This window comes from Syngnathus scovelli, chromosome 2 (genome assembly GCF_024217435.2).
Source record: "Syngnathus scovelli strain Florida chromosome 2, RoL_Ssco_1.2, whole genome shotgun sequence".
Taxonomy (NCBI): Eukaryota; Metazoa; Chordata; class Actinopteri; order Syngnathiformes; family Syngnathidae; genus Syngnathus; species Syngnathus scovelli.
Window position 1 is genome coordinate 16,655,709 of NC_090848.1, and position 17,889 is coordinate 16,673,597.

The following is a 17,889-nucleotide window of genomic DNA, read 5'->3' on the forward strand; positions in this document are numbered from 1 at the left end:
TGGAGTGAAATGTGCTTTCCAGTGTCAGAAAGCTTGGTTTCTGTCACAGGTCATGGGTTTTTCAGCAGAATGACCTTAAATACCCAAGAAAGACTAAGAACAAAACATTGGACAATTCGAAGTATTAAAAGACTGTGAGAGAGAGCCGAAACATGCAGGATGGAGAGGGCACCTTTGATACTATCATTTTTGTCAAGATATTTTTTTTAAATTATGCTCCAACTGTTGGAGCATTACAAAGCAATGTTTGCTTTTCATTAGTAGTTACGTCAATGTTATTTCAATGAGCACGGTGAGCAAGCCAAGACAAGTGGGAAGGAAGGAAATGACCTTTTAAAAAACATAATGTCCAATAATTGTCATAAAAATCCGGTGGAACAGAAAGCCTAGACAGAGGCAAATTTGATTGGCCAAATAGAGACTTGGCCTCAGTTATTATTAATATTTCATTTTAAAACTGTGCACATTATGACTGTTTGCTACCAAAACAGAGCACATTAGTTAGAATGCTAAATTCTTTCTCCTTTTACCCACTATAAGAATGCTACGAAACCATGTGGACAAACACAAATCTTTCTAGGGATTTATAAATGTATTTGAGTTTTACAGCTACAGCAGGAACAGGCCCCTAAAATTTGTAAGGAATTATTTACAAAATATTGCATGTGTACTGTAAAATTGAATCTGAGAACCATGATGTTAGAAACATGTAGAGTAATGCCAACAGATTTAATAATAATAATAATAATAATCGGGAAGACCAAAAGGACGGAGCTGCTTTGCAATGAGAAATAAAAAAAAACATGAGAAAAATTTTAAACTGATATTTTTAGTGGACAGAAATGAGAATGTATTACAAACAATAATGAGCATCGAATACTTTCTGTACCGACCAAATTCAAACAAACAGTGACTTAAAGCAAGTCAAATAACGAACACTCCTTTTGTTGTTTGCTATGTATGAGTGTTTGGTACTACAAAAAGTCTCACAAAAAAGATCTTAGAACTCAGTCATCTTCTTGTGTGTGTCCGCCTTGTTTTGTTCTCTCTGAATGGACAGCTCCTGGGCTTTCTGCTGGGCCAGCAGCCGACGAGCGGCCGACAACTTCTGTTCCAGCTGCTTCACTCTGGACGCGTCCCTGTTTTTTTTCATGACACAGACAACAAACAGATTAGGATGTGGAGAGAGACGGGCTGGATTTTGGGCTGCACTCTCCCCAATGAGTTGGCCGCATACACCGAGTCTCACCTTGAATCTCTGCATCTCATTTACACTTTTACCACAGCCCTGAATTCCAATGACTCATCACTTCAACACAACAACTGGGATGCATTACATCTACATTAGGGATGTCACATTTTTTGCTTGTAGAAAATAGACAAAACAAAAATAATAAAACGGATTGAGCGTCCACTTGTAATTTGGAGCACTCTTAGTCAAAGTACCACTATAGTACAGCTTAGGATGAGGAAGGCTAATTTGTACCAAAGTTGAAAACTGCCAAATCCAACTTTTGACATGCCCTGAAATGTTATTCATAAAACCTCCTTGAAGGTAATTTCCAAAAACCAGTAATACTGACCTGCTGGTCTGCCTGCTGAGCGACTGGGTCAGGTTCTGGATCTCCTTTTCAGTCTGGGCCACCTTCTGGGCCACCTGGAACAACTTTACATTCAGGCTCCTCTTGGTGCTCTTGCCCCCATTGTAGGCCTCCACCCCGGTGAGTGCGGACGAGCCAGCGGCCGTTGCCGCCCCGTCTGCGGCGGCATCGCGCTCCTTGGCACCGAGCTTGCGGTTGAGAAAGTCAAAGACGGTTTTGCGCTCTCCGTTAGCCTCCCTTGGCTTCCGCCGGCGCTTTGGCCGACTCGTTTTCACGCCATCCTGTGTCTTGCTCTGAGTGCGTCTCAGGGTTAATTCGGCACAATGGTCCAATGATTTGCCTTTGGGTACAAGCACCGCCATGACGGGCTCCACTCGACCCTCCTGCGTTTTTCCTAAACCTGAGAAATCAAAAGAGGCAAGTTTGGTTTATGGTCTCCATCTGTATTCATGTCTCCTTCAATACACTGTCTGGGACACTCCAAACGTAAATCATGTCCCCATTTAGAGTGAGGTAGATGATAAAGTAAGGTACTGTTTTAGGCGTGGTCCCTTTGTGATTGATATGTTGCAACCCCAAGCGACATTGTAATGCATATCAATGGCACCGGGAAGAGAGAAATAACCAAGAGCCCAGGTCTCATCTCAGAACCTCTGACCCTGTCATGTTCTGTTTTCACTTTCAAATTGAAAGCTCGCCCTGTCTGGAAGCATCAAGGTGGAAACATCCTGGACAAACAATGGGTTGTAATTCACATTTCTGGCTGTAATCAAATACATGGCCTCCTTTAGCATGTCTTGGTAATGTTACCTTACAATTCAGATCAGTATAAGAGCAAAAAAGAGATTCATAGGCTGATGTTTCATGTCACGACGTTGACCTTTTACTTAATTGCAATGGCAGCAGGTGCTTTTGCATGGCTATAGGCTGGTGTCATAAATCAATCATCAATTTCATCACCCTAACTAGCAAGCAGAATATATTTGTCCCCTCAAGGCCTAATTTGCCCAAAACTGACACTAAAGTGGAATATTTACAGGATTCACAGTGGAACCTCTATGGTCGAACACCTGTTGCAGGACTCAGATTGACCGCAGATTAGTTTGTTTTCATAAATAAAAATTCCCATGGAAAATATAAACAATTTGTTTCAAAGTCAAACTGTCCTCATAAAAAAAAAATACTTGTGTACTTCAGCGTGAGTAAAGCACTTGGACAATTTGCAACCATTTAACAAACACAGTGTAGTATAGATAGTACATCATTCAAAATAGTTGCGCCTTAAGTACATTTTCACCAACCTTTGCCATATTCATAACCCATCTTGAGCATTAGCTTGGATCCGATGCCTCTTGTGTGAGCCTCCCAACCTCCAAAAATGGAAGTATTCGTTGCAGTCGATTCACTCACAGACTGCAAAACTGTTGGAAAAGAAGTTTCAATCAAGCACAAAGTTCAAAATGGGAAAACAAAAGTAGTTTTATAAAGAGAAAATTTCAAAACAGGCATTGTTTGTCAAATGTTTGCTTATTTAGAGTAAGGACCATGTGGAGATGGCAATCAGGAAGAAAATGTGTGTTGCACCAGAGTGTAACTTGGTGAGAAAGTTTTCCTCTAGAGTCCTTCATATACAGATAACAAAAATTGTAGGAAAAGGGAACAATGCACAATGTCATGCAGTAATAAGTCAAAGTAAAAGTGTCCCACAACCCATGTAGAGTAAATATTCCCATTCTCTATTTCAACAATACTGCCAAAACCAAAGTCGAGGATAACATCTAATTGAAAAATACCTTTAGCGTAAGCTGAATCATCTTCAGCATCTCCTGGGTCTGAGTCAGAGGAGAGTGGGTCGTCTTCTCTCAGTGGTGGGATGATGCAGTCGGCTTCAACCACAGCATCTTTTAGCAGCAGGGAGTCAAACTTAACTGTGTAAAAGCCATTGTCGATATCTAAAAGGGAGGAACAAAAATATAACAACAAACATGACTTTCAGTGATCTTTATTTGTCAAGCAATAAGGTTTCTGGCATGGCTGACAAATTATTGTGATTTAAAACCATACCCTGTAGTAGTGTCAATCATAACAGAGCACTATCATGTTAGAAAAGGGCTCATTTTTTTAGATGTCAATTTGTTTTTTTGATTGTGCAGCTCTAATCTTGACGAGTCAACTCTCAAATGAGCCCAGTACCTGTAATTCTGGCTGGGTACCAGATGCCATCCTCATGTCGTGTCAAGCAGGACGAGCCTTCCTCAAGGTTACTGAGGTCACAGTCCAGGAAGTCTCTGAGCTCCGACACGTACACCACTTCACCATGGGAAAACCTTTGCGGAAGGTGAATAAAAAGACAAGGCAGGGATTCTACTAGTGTGGGTTTAAGGATGTCAAGAATAAAAGAGACACAATTCTCAGTTCACAACAGTGTATCCCAATTGAGGGGAGAAAAATACTGAAACATTGACAGTAGCTCATGCAAAGAGCCATATTTGGCAAGTGAAACTAAGGTCAAAATTGACACAACACATCATTGAGAAAAGTATTTTGTATAGATATGATTCTATATGAAAGTAAAAAGAGTAAATGCAATCATTTTCTGGAGTAGTAATTTAGAATTTTAATACAGTCAATTTACTGCTGTAGAATTATACCAGTGTTGTCGCAGTATATTACTACTTATCCAGATTCAATTCTGTTTGTATAATGATAGTGATCATCATCATCACTCACACAATGACAATTTTGACAATGTGGCTTTGCTTACTATAATAATCATCATCTTCATCATCATCATCATCACTCACACAATGACAGTATTAACAATATGGCTTTGCTTCCACCTGCTGGACAATATTTCCAAGCACAAATGCATGCTTAACCAGTGAAGGTGTAGTTAAAACAAACAAACTGTTACCTGCAGTTATCCTGAAAGCGACATTTATCTTCAAGATAGAATGGACATGGTTTCATGGACTTTTGCGTCGGATAAATGTACAAAACTCTAGCTCGTGCCTCCTCTCCATCTGGTTCCTCTGCCCCGACCACCATGGCATTGTGGTACTCCAGGGTCCCCCATGATGTCCTGTAAGGTGCTCTTACTTTGGTACCACTCAAAGTATCTACCTCCTCCTCCTCCTCCTCTTCCTCTTCTTCACGTTCATCTTCTACACAATTGTCTGTGTCCTGGTCTCTTTCCTTCGATTCAGAGATAGTCCCCGAAACCTCCCCAAGCTCAGTGTAGAAAGCATCAAACTCAGACTCCAAATGGCCTTTCGTGTCAGCCGCAGGCTTTTGGGCATTGGCCTGCACTCCACTAGTGTCCTCCAGGGAAGCCAGAAGCAGACTCTTTCTGAAAGATAGCAGGCTGGCCTTGGTGAGTTCTATCAGCTGACACAGGTCCTCTTTCAGTTTGAGCAGGTCACACTGCTGAGAGGGATCCAGGCCAGCAGCCAGCGTGGCATCCACCTGCTGCAGCTGGGCTTCATATGTAGAGATTGCACCCTCCAGAGTTTCTTCATCCATAGTGTCACTCCACACTGGGCAGAACGGCAATGAGAGGCATCCAGCCTTCGGGGAAACTACAAGGGAAATGCATAATTTAAGATCACTTTGGATTAACAACCACCTTGTGTGTGCGTGTGTTTGTGTGTGTGTGTGTGCGTACGCGTCAACGTGTGTATCTCACACGCACACAACTATTTGAACTTTATTTTTGTATTAATGTAACTCTTCTGACTTGCATTTGTCAAATTTACTTGTAAAATTACTCTGAGGCTGTCTAAAAACGCTCGCACACACACGCACTTTCAATTTGAAATTATAGTAATCAAAACATGTTTTATTTCATCTGATCCAATCAATTAATCACCAAAATTATCAACAGATTTATGGGAGATTAAAATAATCACTAGTTGCAAATACATATGTACATTAATCAAAATAAATGTTGATTTAAAAAGTACATATGTAATTATAATCAAAGCAAAACTGCTTCGCTTTGGAATATACCTAAAGATATCCACATCAACTTGTCTTTTATTGGAAAGAGAGAGAATTGAAAGAAATGTCACATTTACAGTAACCTAATGGCAAGTTCATTTAAATTGGAAATGACAAGAAACTCATTGCATTGTACCCTCGTGAATCGTACTATCGAATCAAATGGAAAGAACCGAAACATTCCACTTCAAAATAATTGCCCCTTGAATCGTATTGCACCCCAGGTATTGACAGAATGTATCGAATCATCATTTATTGGAGAGAGGTACACCCCTAAACGCAAGAGGGCGGAAATATTATCGCATCGGGTAAAATGATATCTGCGGTGGAGTGGTGAAATTGTGACAAATAGTAAATTGTAAACACGGCTTGTGTACATCAGTCAGGGCAATTCACATGCAACATGAAGCCGGGGGCTTTAGGGTCACCAAATAAAAGAGAATATAGAAAAATGCATGGATCAAATGCACATTTACGTCTAATGTACACGAAACCTCTAGAAATCGCATAAGGTTTGATCAAACTTGTCAGTGTAATACATTAATTAGCAAGTCCAGCAGTAAATTACATGGGAGCAAATGTGGCTAAAGTGTTAGGCGCTTTCGAGCTACCCATTAGAAGTGATCATAATAATCCCTGGCATTACCTTCGTTATGTGGCTAATTGTCTGAAACTAATGCCGCGATAGGAAGGGCGATTAAAACCTAAAACGTGGGAAGTTACCGAAATACTGCACAAGTGACGAAGACGGTAAAGAAGTTCACCGGCTGAATCAAAATAGTTTTCACGAATATCTCGTCCGGTCTATATTTTTCCAAAGTAAAAACATGTGTACTGGACAAAACAGCTATTGAAATTGTTTTCCCTTTCACAAGAAATAACTAATGTGCTTATAAAGTGAATTGAATTGAAATGATTGTTTTATTTGAATATTGAAAAATATTCTGCATTTTCGATTGATACTCGTGTGCATTTATTTTTGAAGACGAATCAGAAGTAGATTTATTTGACGTCTACTTGCATTTTCGTCCAACGTAAAATGCGTCATCGTCGGCGCAAGTAATGAACGTCACCAGCCGCCAGTGCGTTTGTATTTACTTTTCTTGCAAAACATTTTGTGCGTTTTGCAATGTAATATGGATTTTCTGAGCAAATCAAATTGAAGGTATGTGGTCAGTCTTAAATAATGCATCAGCATGCGGGACAGGAAGTTGTTTTGCAGTATTTAGATTTGATGACTCAGATGCTAGATGCCAACAATGTGGTTCCTACTTCAGTAGAGAGTAGAACGGTGATTATAGTACTGTACATTTGTGAATATTGACTTCTGATTTTTCTATGCGAATATGCATAATGTCAATTGCTGTTAAAAGTAGACAGACGTCTGAAATTCCAATACTGTTTACGGAAAATGTATTACGCCCAGTTATCAACTAATCATTTGTTCGTGACACCAACTTTTAATTGTTAGAGAGACAGTTAAACAGATTTTATAATATCTAAAAGGTGATCCTAGTGAGGAAACGTGGTTTGGAGGATGAATAAATAAATGAATGATACTGAGATCGCTCATGTTTGATCCTACCATACAGAGAACGGGGCTCAGCTGCGATGCCTCCAACCATGGCCCTTATAAGTGATCCAAAGATTGCTTTTTCCTACCTGCGTCCAGCTTGTGTCCTGCTAACCCGCGTGCCTACTTTGAGCAATGTTGAGACTTTGAGTGCTCAGTTAAAAGAGGTCAACGATGCCACCCTGCAGCAGCTCCAAGATTATGTCCTCTTCCCGCTCCGCTTTGTGCTCAAATTGCCCGGACCCAAGAAGGACAAAGTGGTGCAAGCTGTGGTTGAAGCCATGAGTCACGTCCTGGAGAACACCTGCGTTCAGAGCTGGCAGACCCTCCATGAACTCTTCTCAGAACTCTGCCTCTGCCTGTGTTCCCCCGAAAATCCTGGAAAACCTGGAGATACATCTGAGGAGCTGAAATTAACAGTACTGCGATGCCTGGACACTTTGCTTCATGCTGCATATGGCGATATTGTATTCCATTTTTTTGAAAACAAAATGCTGCCTGAGCTGGGAGCTGCCGTTTCACTGATTCTGGCTTTAGCTGAGAAGGAGAAATCCAGAGATGTTCAAATAGCAGCCTTGAAGTTCTTCCAGGTGTTGACTCTGCAATGTGACTGCAATAAGGACCATGTAGTACTCTCCTCAGAGGAACGCGAAGCTGAAGGCAATGCTATGGCTTCATTCTTACCTGGCGTTACAATGGCAGTTGCCAGGATCATCACAGGAGATTTGAGACAAGGCCACGGAGTCACAGTTCGAGCTGTCAAGGTACCATGAGTTCTAATTATTACATAACACGGTTTACTATTAATTAGTTGTCCAGTTGTGGTCGAATCACCAGATTTAGGTCATTTATAGCTAATTGTCCAGTCATAAAATAGATAAAACGAGAATAATGTAAGCTGGTTTATGGACTGATCTTTGAAAAGCAATTTGAAATTGTCTTTTCACATTATGTTTTCATTTAGGTTTGGTCCAGGACCGTCAGCCTCGTCATGGAAGATGCTCAGCTTCAGTCTAGTGAGCCGTTGAAATCTCCCTCAACAGACCTAGGGAAGATTGGCCAGCTGATCGTCTGTCGCACATCGGACTGGGTGAAGAACACGTCAGGAAAACTGTGCATGCTTCTAAAGAAGATTATCTCCAGTACGGTGGCACACCAGCACTGGAAAGTTCGACTGCAGGTGGTGGAGATGGCTGAGCACCTGTTGGACAGGTGTACTCACTCTTTGGGCGAGTGTGTTGGGCTGCTTCTGGAGGCACTGGTGGGAGCAATTAATGATGAAGAGCCCAGAGTCAGAGAGAGGTTTGTTTTTATTGCGGCAAGCTCAATAACAGGTTATTTATTATCTTATTCCAGTTACCTTTTCTTCTCTGCAGGTGCGAAGTTGCGCTCAGAAAGGCTTCCCAGAAAAATCAGATACCTGTCAATGCCGACGATATCAAATGTAAAAGCAGCTGTCAAGCATTCACTGACGTCCTGTCAGAGAATCTCCACTCTTTAGCCACTTCACTACCTAGACTGATGCGGACCTCTGATGACCGAAAGAAGCTTTTTGTCCTTAATGTCTTTCTGGGTTATTTAAAACTCCTCGGACCATTGGTGTCTGTGGTGCTGAACTCCGCGGTGCATCTTGAGAGGATTTCAAAAGCTCTGATGCAGGTAACAAGCAGTGTCGTGACATAAATGCCGTACTTTGTGGAAGGAAATAGCACGGGTGGAACATGTCACCAATTTACATTCCACGTTATTATGGAAATGATGTTTTTCTCAGATTTATTTATAGTCTATGCAAATGAACTCGGCATAAATTTCAAGTCTTCAACTATTAGAGAATCTTTTGAATGTTTAAACAAACCTCCCAATGATAAAGAGTACTGTATATATGTTTTAAATATATATATATTTTTTAATAGAAACATAAATATTGTTAAAATGCTCTGTTCTAAACTAGTTTATACAGCAATGTCAAGACATTTTATGGGTTCTGCAGAATTGAAAATATTCACTTTCTTGACTTTGCAGTAGTAGGAGGTTGTGTTTGTGTTGCAAGAATTTAAAAAATGCATTTCAAAATTAACTCCATTAAAATGTACTCCACAAAAGTGAAATAAAAAAATTAGCTAAATAATTTGGTTACTAAATATAAAATGCAAATACATTATTGAATTTAAAAGTTAAACAAAAAATAATCAAACTCACCTTGGGCAGTGATTATTTTAAAAACCACTTAGAGAGATTATGTGTACCACTACTGTTAAACATACCAGTTTTGACATTGAGAATTCATCCATCAATCCATTATGCAAACCCTAACCTCATGAGGGTTTCCCAAGATATTTAATAAATGACAACTGGACAGTTCAGGTTGTTTTAGATGTTTTTAACACTTTTCCTGATTAAAAGGGTTCAACACTCACACTTCACCTACTGTTATTGCACAAACACAATCGACAATGTGAAAATGTACATTTAAAGGCGATTGTGTACTTATTTACAGAATCACAGCTTTCTGCAAGGCTGTTCAAATAAATTGCTTTTTTTCTCCTCAGGTGCTGGAGTTGGACGTCACAGATGTCCGTATTGTAGAAGAACGAAGTCACAATGCCACAATAGAAACAAGCTACGATTCCAATCACTCGACTCATGTACGGAGGAAGCATTTTCTTTTCTTTACAGATGAAAAGATCTTTTCTGTGCTCACAGAGATCTGTCGGACATTAGGTATTGGGACATAATCTGTTTTGCATTTTATGTTGTGGTTGTGTAGCCATCCAAATCCTTGAAGTCATTCTATGTTTTACTCGTAGGTTACTATGGCAACATTTTTCTGCTGACGGATCACTTCTTGGATCTGTACCGCCAGTCATCAGCGTACCGGAAGCAGGCCGCAATGGTTCTTAATGAGATCATCAGAGGCGCTGCTGGCATGACTCTCATCACAGAGGGAAAGCGCATGAAGGGTGAAGGTGGAGGACTTCCTCCCTCTCAGGAAGACCTTAAAGAAGCTGTGATGCTGGTCATGGAGGAATACATCAGCCTCAACAACTGGAACTTGATCACAGTCAATGAGGAGACTGACAGAGATCGACTGGACCAACAGGTGAGGACAAAGACGCCTTGTTTAGTTATTATTAGTTCAGGTTGCAAATACTTCAAAATACTTACCCACAAACCTTTTTCTTGATGTTTGTTTAGCGTTTACCTTCTTGTTTTTACATTTTGGATCCACTGTTTAAGCATTACCCCAAATGTAAGAAATTTTCAGTGTCAAAATAAACCGTAAATATTATAGATTTTTTTTTTTAGAGCTTATGTCATAATGATGACAGAATTTGGGACTGCTATTTGATAATCCCTGAATTTAATTTAACACTTTTAAGCAAATCAAGGAACCTCAGTAATCCATAATGTTGTTACTATCTGCCCGTTTTCTTTCTGTAGCTACTGCGGCCGCCCGTCCTCCTCTCCATATCCAACAGTCATGCCGACCCCCTTCAAGTCATCCCTTCTTCTCGTGCCTCCCCGCCCACTTCAACAGTCCACCAACTCAATAGTAACATTTGGCAGCTGTGCATCCAGCTGGAGGGTGTGGCCTGCTTCGCTCAGGCCCTCGGACACCACTTCCGTCCCCTGCTGATGACATCACTGTACCCTGTGCTGGAGAAAGCGGGCGAGGAAACGTTTCTGATCAGCCAAGCAGCACTGGACTCCATGTGGGACATCAGCAAGGCCTGTGGCTACATATCCCTGAAGGAGTTGATTAATGAGAACTCGGACTATCTGCTCAATGACATCTCGCTTAACTTGCAGAGGCTCAGCCAGCATCAACAGGTCAGTTTTATAGTGCTAGAAGCCCTTTAAAGTTCTTGCTATTCTCACACTTGGTCCATTCCGACCCCCATGCTAGCAAACTAAGAAAATTTGATCTGTTTTTAGAGGATGTTATTCAGTTTAAGAATTCTCTGCAGGTAATTCAACCTCGGTGTTATCGATTTGGCCCTGCCGTGAAAACGAGTACTGTACCCGTATTTGACATCCCGCCAACAATGTTTATAATTTCCTCCCGCTCAAACTGTTTGAATATTTGAATGTCACCATTCTCAATACACTGAAATACACTTTAAATGCAGTGTGCATAATATTGTGGACACTTACAAGGTTTGATGCTGTCTTTGTCCTGTTGTCCAGGCTCCAAGGGTGCTGACGGTGATGTTGACTCACTCTGACTCCACCTTGCTGCCTCTGGTCCGAGACATCATCCAGGATGTGCTCATGGCCCTCGACCTCAGCTACGATCACACCGCCTCTCTCTTCTGCTCTGTACTGCACGCCCTCATGAAGGCACTCGGTGAGCTCTCACATTTGATAACACTGAAGGAGTAGACTCTAATTTATATTCCTGTGTGCTTTTAATCCAGCGAGATGGTTTCCTTTGACTTCTGGAAAAACCAAAGAGTCTTCCCGGTCAAAGCAAACTGGCGCCAACCAGGAAGTCTTTAACATCCGCCAGTTTCTGCTGGACTACCGCAAACAGAGAGAGCTGGCAGAAGGCATTGGAATAGAGGAAGATGACCCTGAAGACTTGGGTAGGAATCTGTAGCTACAAGACTAACCCCATTCAGAGGAAAGTGCAATGTAGAGCCAAGTATGCAACATTATCATGAGTTTATTTGGGCAAGGGACAGCTGAGGGCTGGATGAATTCACCTTCCGAGGTCATGTCAGTGTCAAAGTATAAGCAAGGTTCCAGACTATTTTTTTTTTTTTTTTTTTACTAGGAAATTTGTATATCACCCCGGTGCGATTAAATGACATTTTTACTATGTCGTGATTCAGCAGTGTATGAACTGACACACAACTGTCTTTGCAGAGATTAGTCCCCCCACAGATTTTCAAGAAGACAATGATGCTGATAGTTGTGTTGTGGAAGCAGAACTTCCCACCCACCTCAGCATTACCAAAGACGTTATGGAGCGGTGTATTCATCTGCTGTCTGACTCAAATCTCTACCTCCGACTTAAGGTACTGTGGCTGACCCTAACTTTTCATATACATGTATTGTGCAAATGGGGCACACTCAGCAGACTTCTATCCAAACAGAATGCATTCTTGTACGTGTCTCCTTAATTGCGTTTTCCATCAGGTGCTGGATGTACTGGAGCTGTGTGTTAGTGTGCTGAGTGAGAGGGAAAACGAATTGTTACCCATGGCCCATCGTTGCTGGCCCCCTCTCCTGCAGAGACTGACCGCTGATGACCCACTAGCCGTCCTCAGAGCCTTTAGGGTACGTACAAAATAATCAGACAGTATTATGCTTAAATAGAAGCTCCTACAATCCCAAATAGAACATCTGTGCTTCTACCCTCTAGGTTTTGTGTACTGTGGGTCATACCTGTGGTGACTTCCTGAGGAGGAGAGTCTCAAAGGAGGTTTTGCCAAAGCTGACCTCCTCGCTGGTTAAGCAGGCTTCCACTAGCGCTAAATCAGGACCGGTCTACACTCACACGCTGGCCTACAAACTGCAGCTGACGGTACTTGAGGGGCTGGGCTCACTTTGTCAGAGCTTGGACCTGGGTGAGTGAACACACAAATGTCCACCTAATTCCCGGCCGGGCATGCTGCAGTAACAGTGTAAAATGCATCACCCAAGCTATAGAGAACGATTCTGTAAATTACTGGTTGCCCCCCCCCCCAAACACACACACACACTCATTTAGAAAATATTTAAGAGGTTGGGAAAAACAAAAAATATGGGAGCCAAACCACTCATATAGTGGGTACATACCCGCATGCACGTCTACATGCAGTTACACCAGCAGATGGCAGACATACAACAGTGGAAAATAACTACCGTAATTTCCGGACTATAAGCCGCGACTTTTTTCCAAAATTTTGAACCCTGCGGCTTATAGTCAGGTGCGGCTTATATACGATTTTTTCGTGAATTTTGTGATGATTTGATCACTTTTATACATTCGCAAAAAGGCTGTGGACCACTGTTGTGCGGTATCTTGAAGAACAAAACAACAACAAAAATACTATTTTGAAACACTACTATGGCTGGTGCTTATTCTGTCTGTGTTGCTTGTGACTATTATGAGCTTTAGTAGGAATGCACGCTAGGTGACCTGCGTCAAAGGGCTCTAAACCCTTTTTCATACTCTGCCATGTGACTCAGAGATTACACAAAGCAGTGGCGCTGTTTGGACCATCTGCATTGTATTAAAACCCAATCAATCAGCATTTAAATTCAATTCTTTTGACATTTTGCTCACCAAAAACAAGTTGTAATGAATGTGAACTTTTAATGCATTTTATTCAGAAGGTTACTTTGAACCCCGAGGCTTAAATGGCGGTGCGGCGTATTTATGGATTTTTACGGCTTTCTGTGTACTGTCTTTCTTTGTAAAAAACTCATGTGCACGTGCGGCTTATAGTCCGGTGCGGCTTATGTAAGAAAATAACTAAAATATCCCTGAAATTTAGCTGGTGCGGCTTATAGTCCGGTGCGGCTTATAGTCCAGAAATTACGGTACATCGAATGGGTACGTGTACAATTAATAGTTATTTACCTTATTAGTCTATTCAGATACACAAAATAGACATTAACTAGTTGAAATCAAAATATGCGAGATTGACATTTTTTTGCACACTTTTTATATTGTTTAAGCACTGTACCTTAAAAACTATTGAATATGTTTGTTTTATTCCTCATGAGAGTAGCTTTATTTGGAAGAGTCTAACGCCATTGCAATCTATACATAAACAGAAAGCAATTACTGTGTGTGCGTGTGTGTGTGTGTGTGTGTGTGTGTTTGTGCGTGCGTGCGTGCGTATTCATATTATATCATGTCTCACTATACTCGGTGGAATGTAGTACGCCTTAATTTACAGAAACTGCTGCAAGCATTTTTTTTTCCCTCAAGGTCAATTTTGTGCCAGTGTAATGAGAGCTGTTCCAGTCAATTTACAACTTATATTCTTTAAGGAGAATCCTGCAGGGAATTGTTGTATGGTTGAGCTCCCACAAGTAGTGTTTTGTTCACAAATTTTTTGCCATACTTATTTAAACCTTATTTTCTCCTACTAAAATGTGAATGAAAATTGCCTTTGGGAACATGGATATTTTTTTAATTATGTCTAATTTGCTTAAGGTCAAAATATTTTTCTTTTATTTTCCAAAAGTTAAAAAAGTATATATTGATTTCCCCCTTTCCTTGATAGCTGTTGTTTTACACAAAATAATGTTACCACTGCAGCACTTAAAATCAATGAAGCGCACCTCCTTGTTATGAATGCCCAGTCAGCGGCTCAAAAGGTGCAAAAGTTGTTAGTGGAAGTTATAGTTTTTGTTACATGGTGTTTTTTTTGTGTTTTTTTTTTTTTTAATGGAGTTGAACTTTTATTCATCCTTTTCCCCCATAGCACAAGAAAAGACTTTCTTAGCAAGGTGTTGAGCATGTCACCGAGCAACATAAGAGAGAAACAGTCTGCAGGCCGCATCACTCGCATGAATACCGATTTGGCTCGAGCTTGCCTTTGGGACGCCCGCAGCAAGCCAATTAGCGAGCCTCAGTCACACAGCAAGCCGCGGACACCGAGACGGCAACTAAAGTATTCTATGTCCCCCGGTCGGCTCTATCTGCTTCAATCCCACCTTTTCTTCATTTACCACAGAACCACGAACAGCACCTGATTATTTGTGACTGCTGGTGCTATATTCCAAGCATCCACAAAGAAGCTGGTCATGAGTGCAAGCAGCAGCAGATAGAAGAGAAGAAAGGGGATAGAAGTGGTAGCTGAATAATCCCATTGAACTGGGAAATGTGCACCGCTTCTTTTATTCTTGACACGCCGCGAGTGTGGGTCGGCCCGGAGAGAGAAATCGACACGTTTTGAAATGAGGCTTGAAAGGAAGCCCATTTTGCACCTGAGGGAATGGCTAAGTGTCTGCCGAGAATGTGAGGATTGGACAAGAGGTGGGGGGGGGGATGAAGAGAATGTGATGAAAGAGTTGAAGCAACGCAACATGGAAGGGAAAGAAAAGTGGGCATTTGCCAGGTTGCGATAGTCCAGTTGGGGTGAGGCAGGGTCATGGCTTGGTGCACTTGAAAGTGTGCAGCAAGAAGCCTGCCAGACATGGGCTTTTTACACCAACCCACCACCGTTTTAAAATAGGAAAGGGGAGCAGATGAAAGCCTGATAAGCACAACCACCCTGCTGTGAGTCTTCCTCGCTCTACCAGCCCTGCTAAGGGTTTAAAGATGCAAAGTCTCAAAAATTCTTCTCGTCTTTATCTTTCACCGTCTTGCAACAGGGATATTGAACAAACTCTGAAATGCTCTGAGCTCCTCTGTCCCTACCAGTGTTTTATTGAGCAGAATAATTTGGCCACCAAGGAGTTGTGCCACAGTGGAGGTCGGCGTGGACTGAGCTTAATGTTCTCGTGTTGTCCTTCTTGAGGTGGCAAAATTCTTGAGTCTCCTCTTCTACTGCACTTCATTTTGCTTAACGACGTAGTTAATTAGTGATCAGTTCAAAACAATTGGCAGAATTTTGTGGAACTTTGAAAGTCCAACACAGTCTAGTCTATGACGCTGGTTCACTTTCCAGTTATTTGAATTCCAAAACTACTTTTGGATGGTTTTTCCTTAATCTTTTTTTTCCTGTTTCCTGTTTGCTGTGTATTTCCAGATGAAGAAGACTTAGATGTTGTTTGTGATGCGTGCCTGCCCTACCTGAGCTGCAGACAACCCATCGGACTGCAACAGGCCTGCTTAAGGTAAAACCAAACATCACCAAATCTCGGTAAAAGTCTCTTTACTTGCCAGTGTCGAATCGTTCATTATTGGAACACAGTTGTAAATAAGGTAAGATTTAAATTGCCCAAGTGTAAACTCAGGATAATCATGATGAATCTTCATCATCCTTCAACATACTTAATTGAAATTTATGCTGAAGTGTTGAAAATAATCCAGTTACTCGCAAATATTTGCAAAACGTCACCCAGATTGAATTGAATGTTTTTCCTCTTCTACAGTGTCTTCCACCACTTGATCCAGGTGGACCCCGATGCCTTCTGGTTGACGTTAAATGAGATCCACTGCCCGTCTTCCTTTGTTCCACCGCATCCCGACCTGCAGCCCGTGCAGCTGAGTGGGATGGGACGCCCCAGAGATGAGTACTCGGACAATGTCCTCAAATTACTGCGGGAGGAATTTGGGCAAACAGGTGATGAGTAAAGCTAATTGTGACTAATGCACTTCCAATGGACAATTCACTTAAGAAAAAGACTCGTGTTTGTACAGATGTTGTAGACATTTTCACTAAAGTTCTAATTTTCTATAATCAACCATGTAATCTTTTCCTGTTACTGTCACATTTTTATTGTGTACCCCCCCCACTCCCACCTAATTAGGATTAACAAAGTAATTTTCCTGAATATACTGAAAAATTGTTTTGCAAAACAATATCAATGCAAGTCATGATCATAATGTTAAATCATTTCCATTCAATGAACATTAATTGACCTGTGTGTTTGTCACTAATCTGTATTCCAAATACATATCTCATTGTTACAACCTTGCTTGAATTATTGTCCTTCACTGCTAAAAGACCATCTTAAATTATTTAGTTTCTATTATTATTGCCAACAGTTTGCACCTTGTTATATATTCAAAGGCTCTTACGCTTCTAAGTGTAACGAAGGAACGTGTGTCTCTGCCAAGCAGAAAGTCAATTAAATGAGGTGAACAATGTGGCGGTAGTTTTTGAACGGCCTTCCTTCTGTTATTCACGAGCAGCCGACATCACCCATCACAGCATGTTATTGCTCTTAAGCCTTCGCCATTCAGGTTATGTTTCAACAATAGTGGCCCAGTCCTTCTCCATTATCGCATCACCTCTCTGGTCGGGTAAGCCACCTCATAGCGCCGTGATGAATGTACCAGGCCTCCGGTGTGAGGAAACAAGGACGGCACCTTTTCTATTTAGGCCGCTCGACTTAATGTAAAGCAAATGTGGCGCGCCGTCTCTTTATCTCAACTGTGTGCCGCAGCTATTTATCCCTCTGCCAGCGCTGACAACAGCACCATTAGTCATCAGCGGCAACACAGGTGGGAGGGTCCACACACACACACGCACACACGCACACACACTTGCATATGGTGCTACACACACACACAGCATTTGACAAATTAGTATGTTACAGTAGTGCAGAAAAAAAGTGAAACGAATGCAAATACATGTGGGATTATAAATCCTAATTAGGACAAAAAGTGTTACGTGTTTGTCTGTTGATGTGTGTTTTTAAGGGGTGGGGCAAGTGACGTCTGGTGCTCAATTATACACCATGCAGTTAGTTTGTTACAGTCCTCAAATAGTGGGGTGGGCACAATGTCAAGGGGGAGGGGGTGGCATGTGACCTCAGGGAACATGTTAATTAGGATACAATGTTATGCAGAGGTGCGCTTATAGCAAATATATAGACAAATGATCCTACTTATAGTCACCAAGTAGTGTTGGGTTGGGTGGCGTGAAATATTTTCTCTTCCCAGGAGGCATAACAAAATAATTTGAAAGCACTCGTTAAATATAAGGCCTGCTCCTTGGGAGCGTATTCATTTTACATTTCTGTGTTTAACGCTGTCAGTCCAATAAACAGCAGCATATCAATAACTTCCTTGCCTTTGCTCAAGTAATAACATATCTAAAGATA

General features: G+C 41.4%; 2 protein-coding genes across 2 annotated transcripts; one reads left to right on the plus strand and one right to left on the minus strand.

The window, feature by feature from the left end:
* Nucleotides 1-573: 573 nt before the first annotated feature.
* Nucleotides 574-6,407, minus strand: zgpat (zinc finger, CCCH-type with G patch domain). The gene is made up of 7 exons (XM_049755033.1): nt 6,247-6,407; nt 4,516-5,179; nt 3,795-3,928; nt 3,395-3,553; nt 2,903-3,022; nt 1,584-2,001; nt 574-1,139 (listed from the first exon to the last, which is right to left on the minus strand). The coding sequence occupies exons 2-7, from the start codon at nt 5,121-5,123 to the stop codon at nt 1,001-1,003; spliced, it is 1,578 nt and encodes a 525-aa protein (XP_049610990.1). The 5' UTR covers nt 5,124-5,179; nt 6,247-6,407; the 3' UTR covers nt 574-1,000.
* Nucleotides 6,408-6,623: 216 nt separating this feature from the next.
* Nucleotides 6,624-16,753, plus strand: tti1 (TELO2 interacting protein 1). The gene is made up of 14 exons (XM_049755014.2): nt 6,624-6,765; nt 7,193-7,937; nt 8,138-8,475; nt 8,550-8,832; nt 9,723-9,894; nt 9,981-10,273; nt 10,615-11,004; nt 11,362-11,521; nt 11,592-11,759; nt 12,043-12,194; nt 12,316-12,456; nt 12,542-12,746; nt 15,867-15,954; nt 16,213-16,753. Exons 2-14 carry the CDS (start codon nt 7,212-7,214, stop codon nt 16,412-16,414), a joined length of 3,318 nt encoding a protein of 1,105 aa, XP_049610971.1. The 5' UTR covers nt 6,624-6,765; nt 7,193-7,211; the 3' UTR covers nt 16,415-16,753.
* Nucleotides 16,754-17,889: the final 1,136 nt, after the last annotated feature.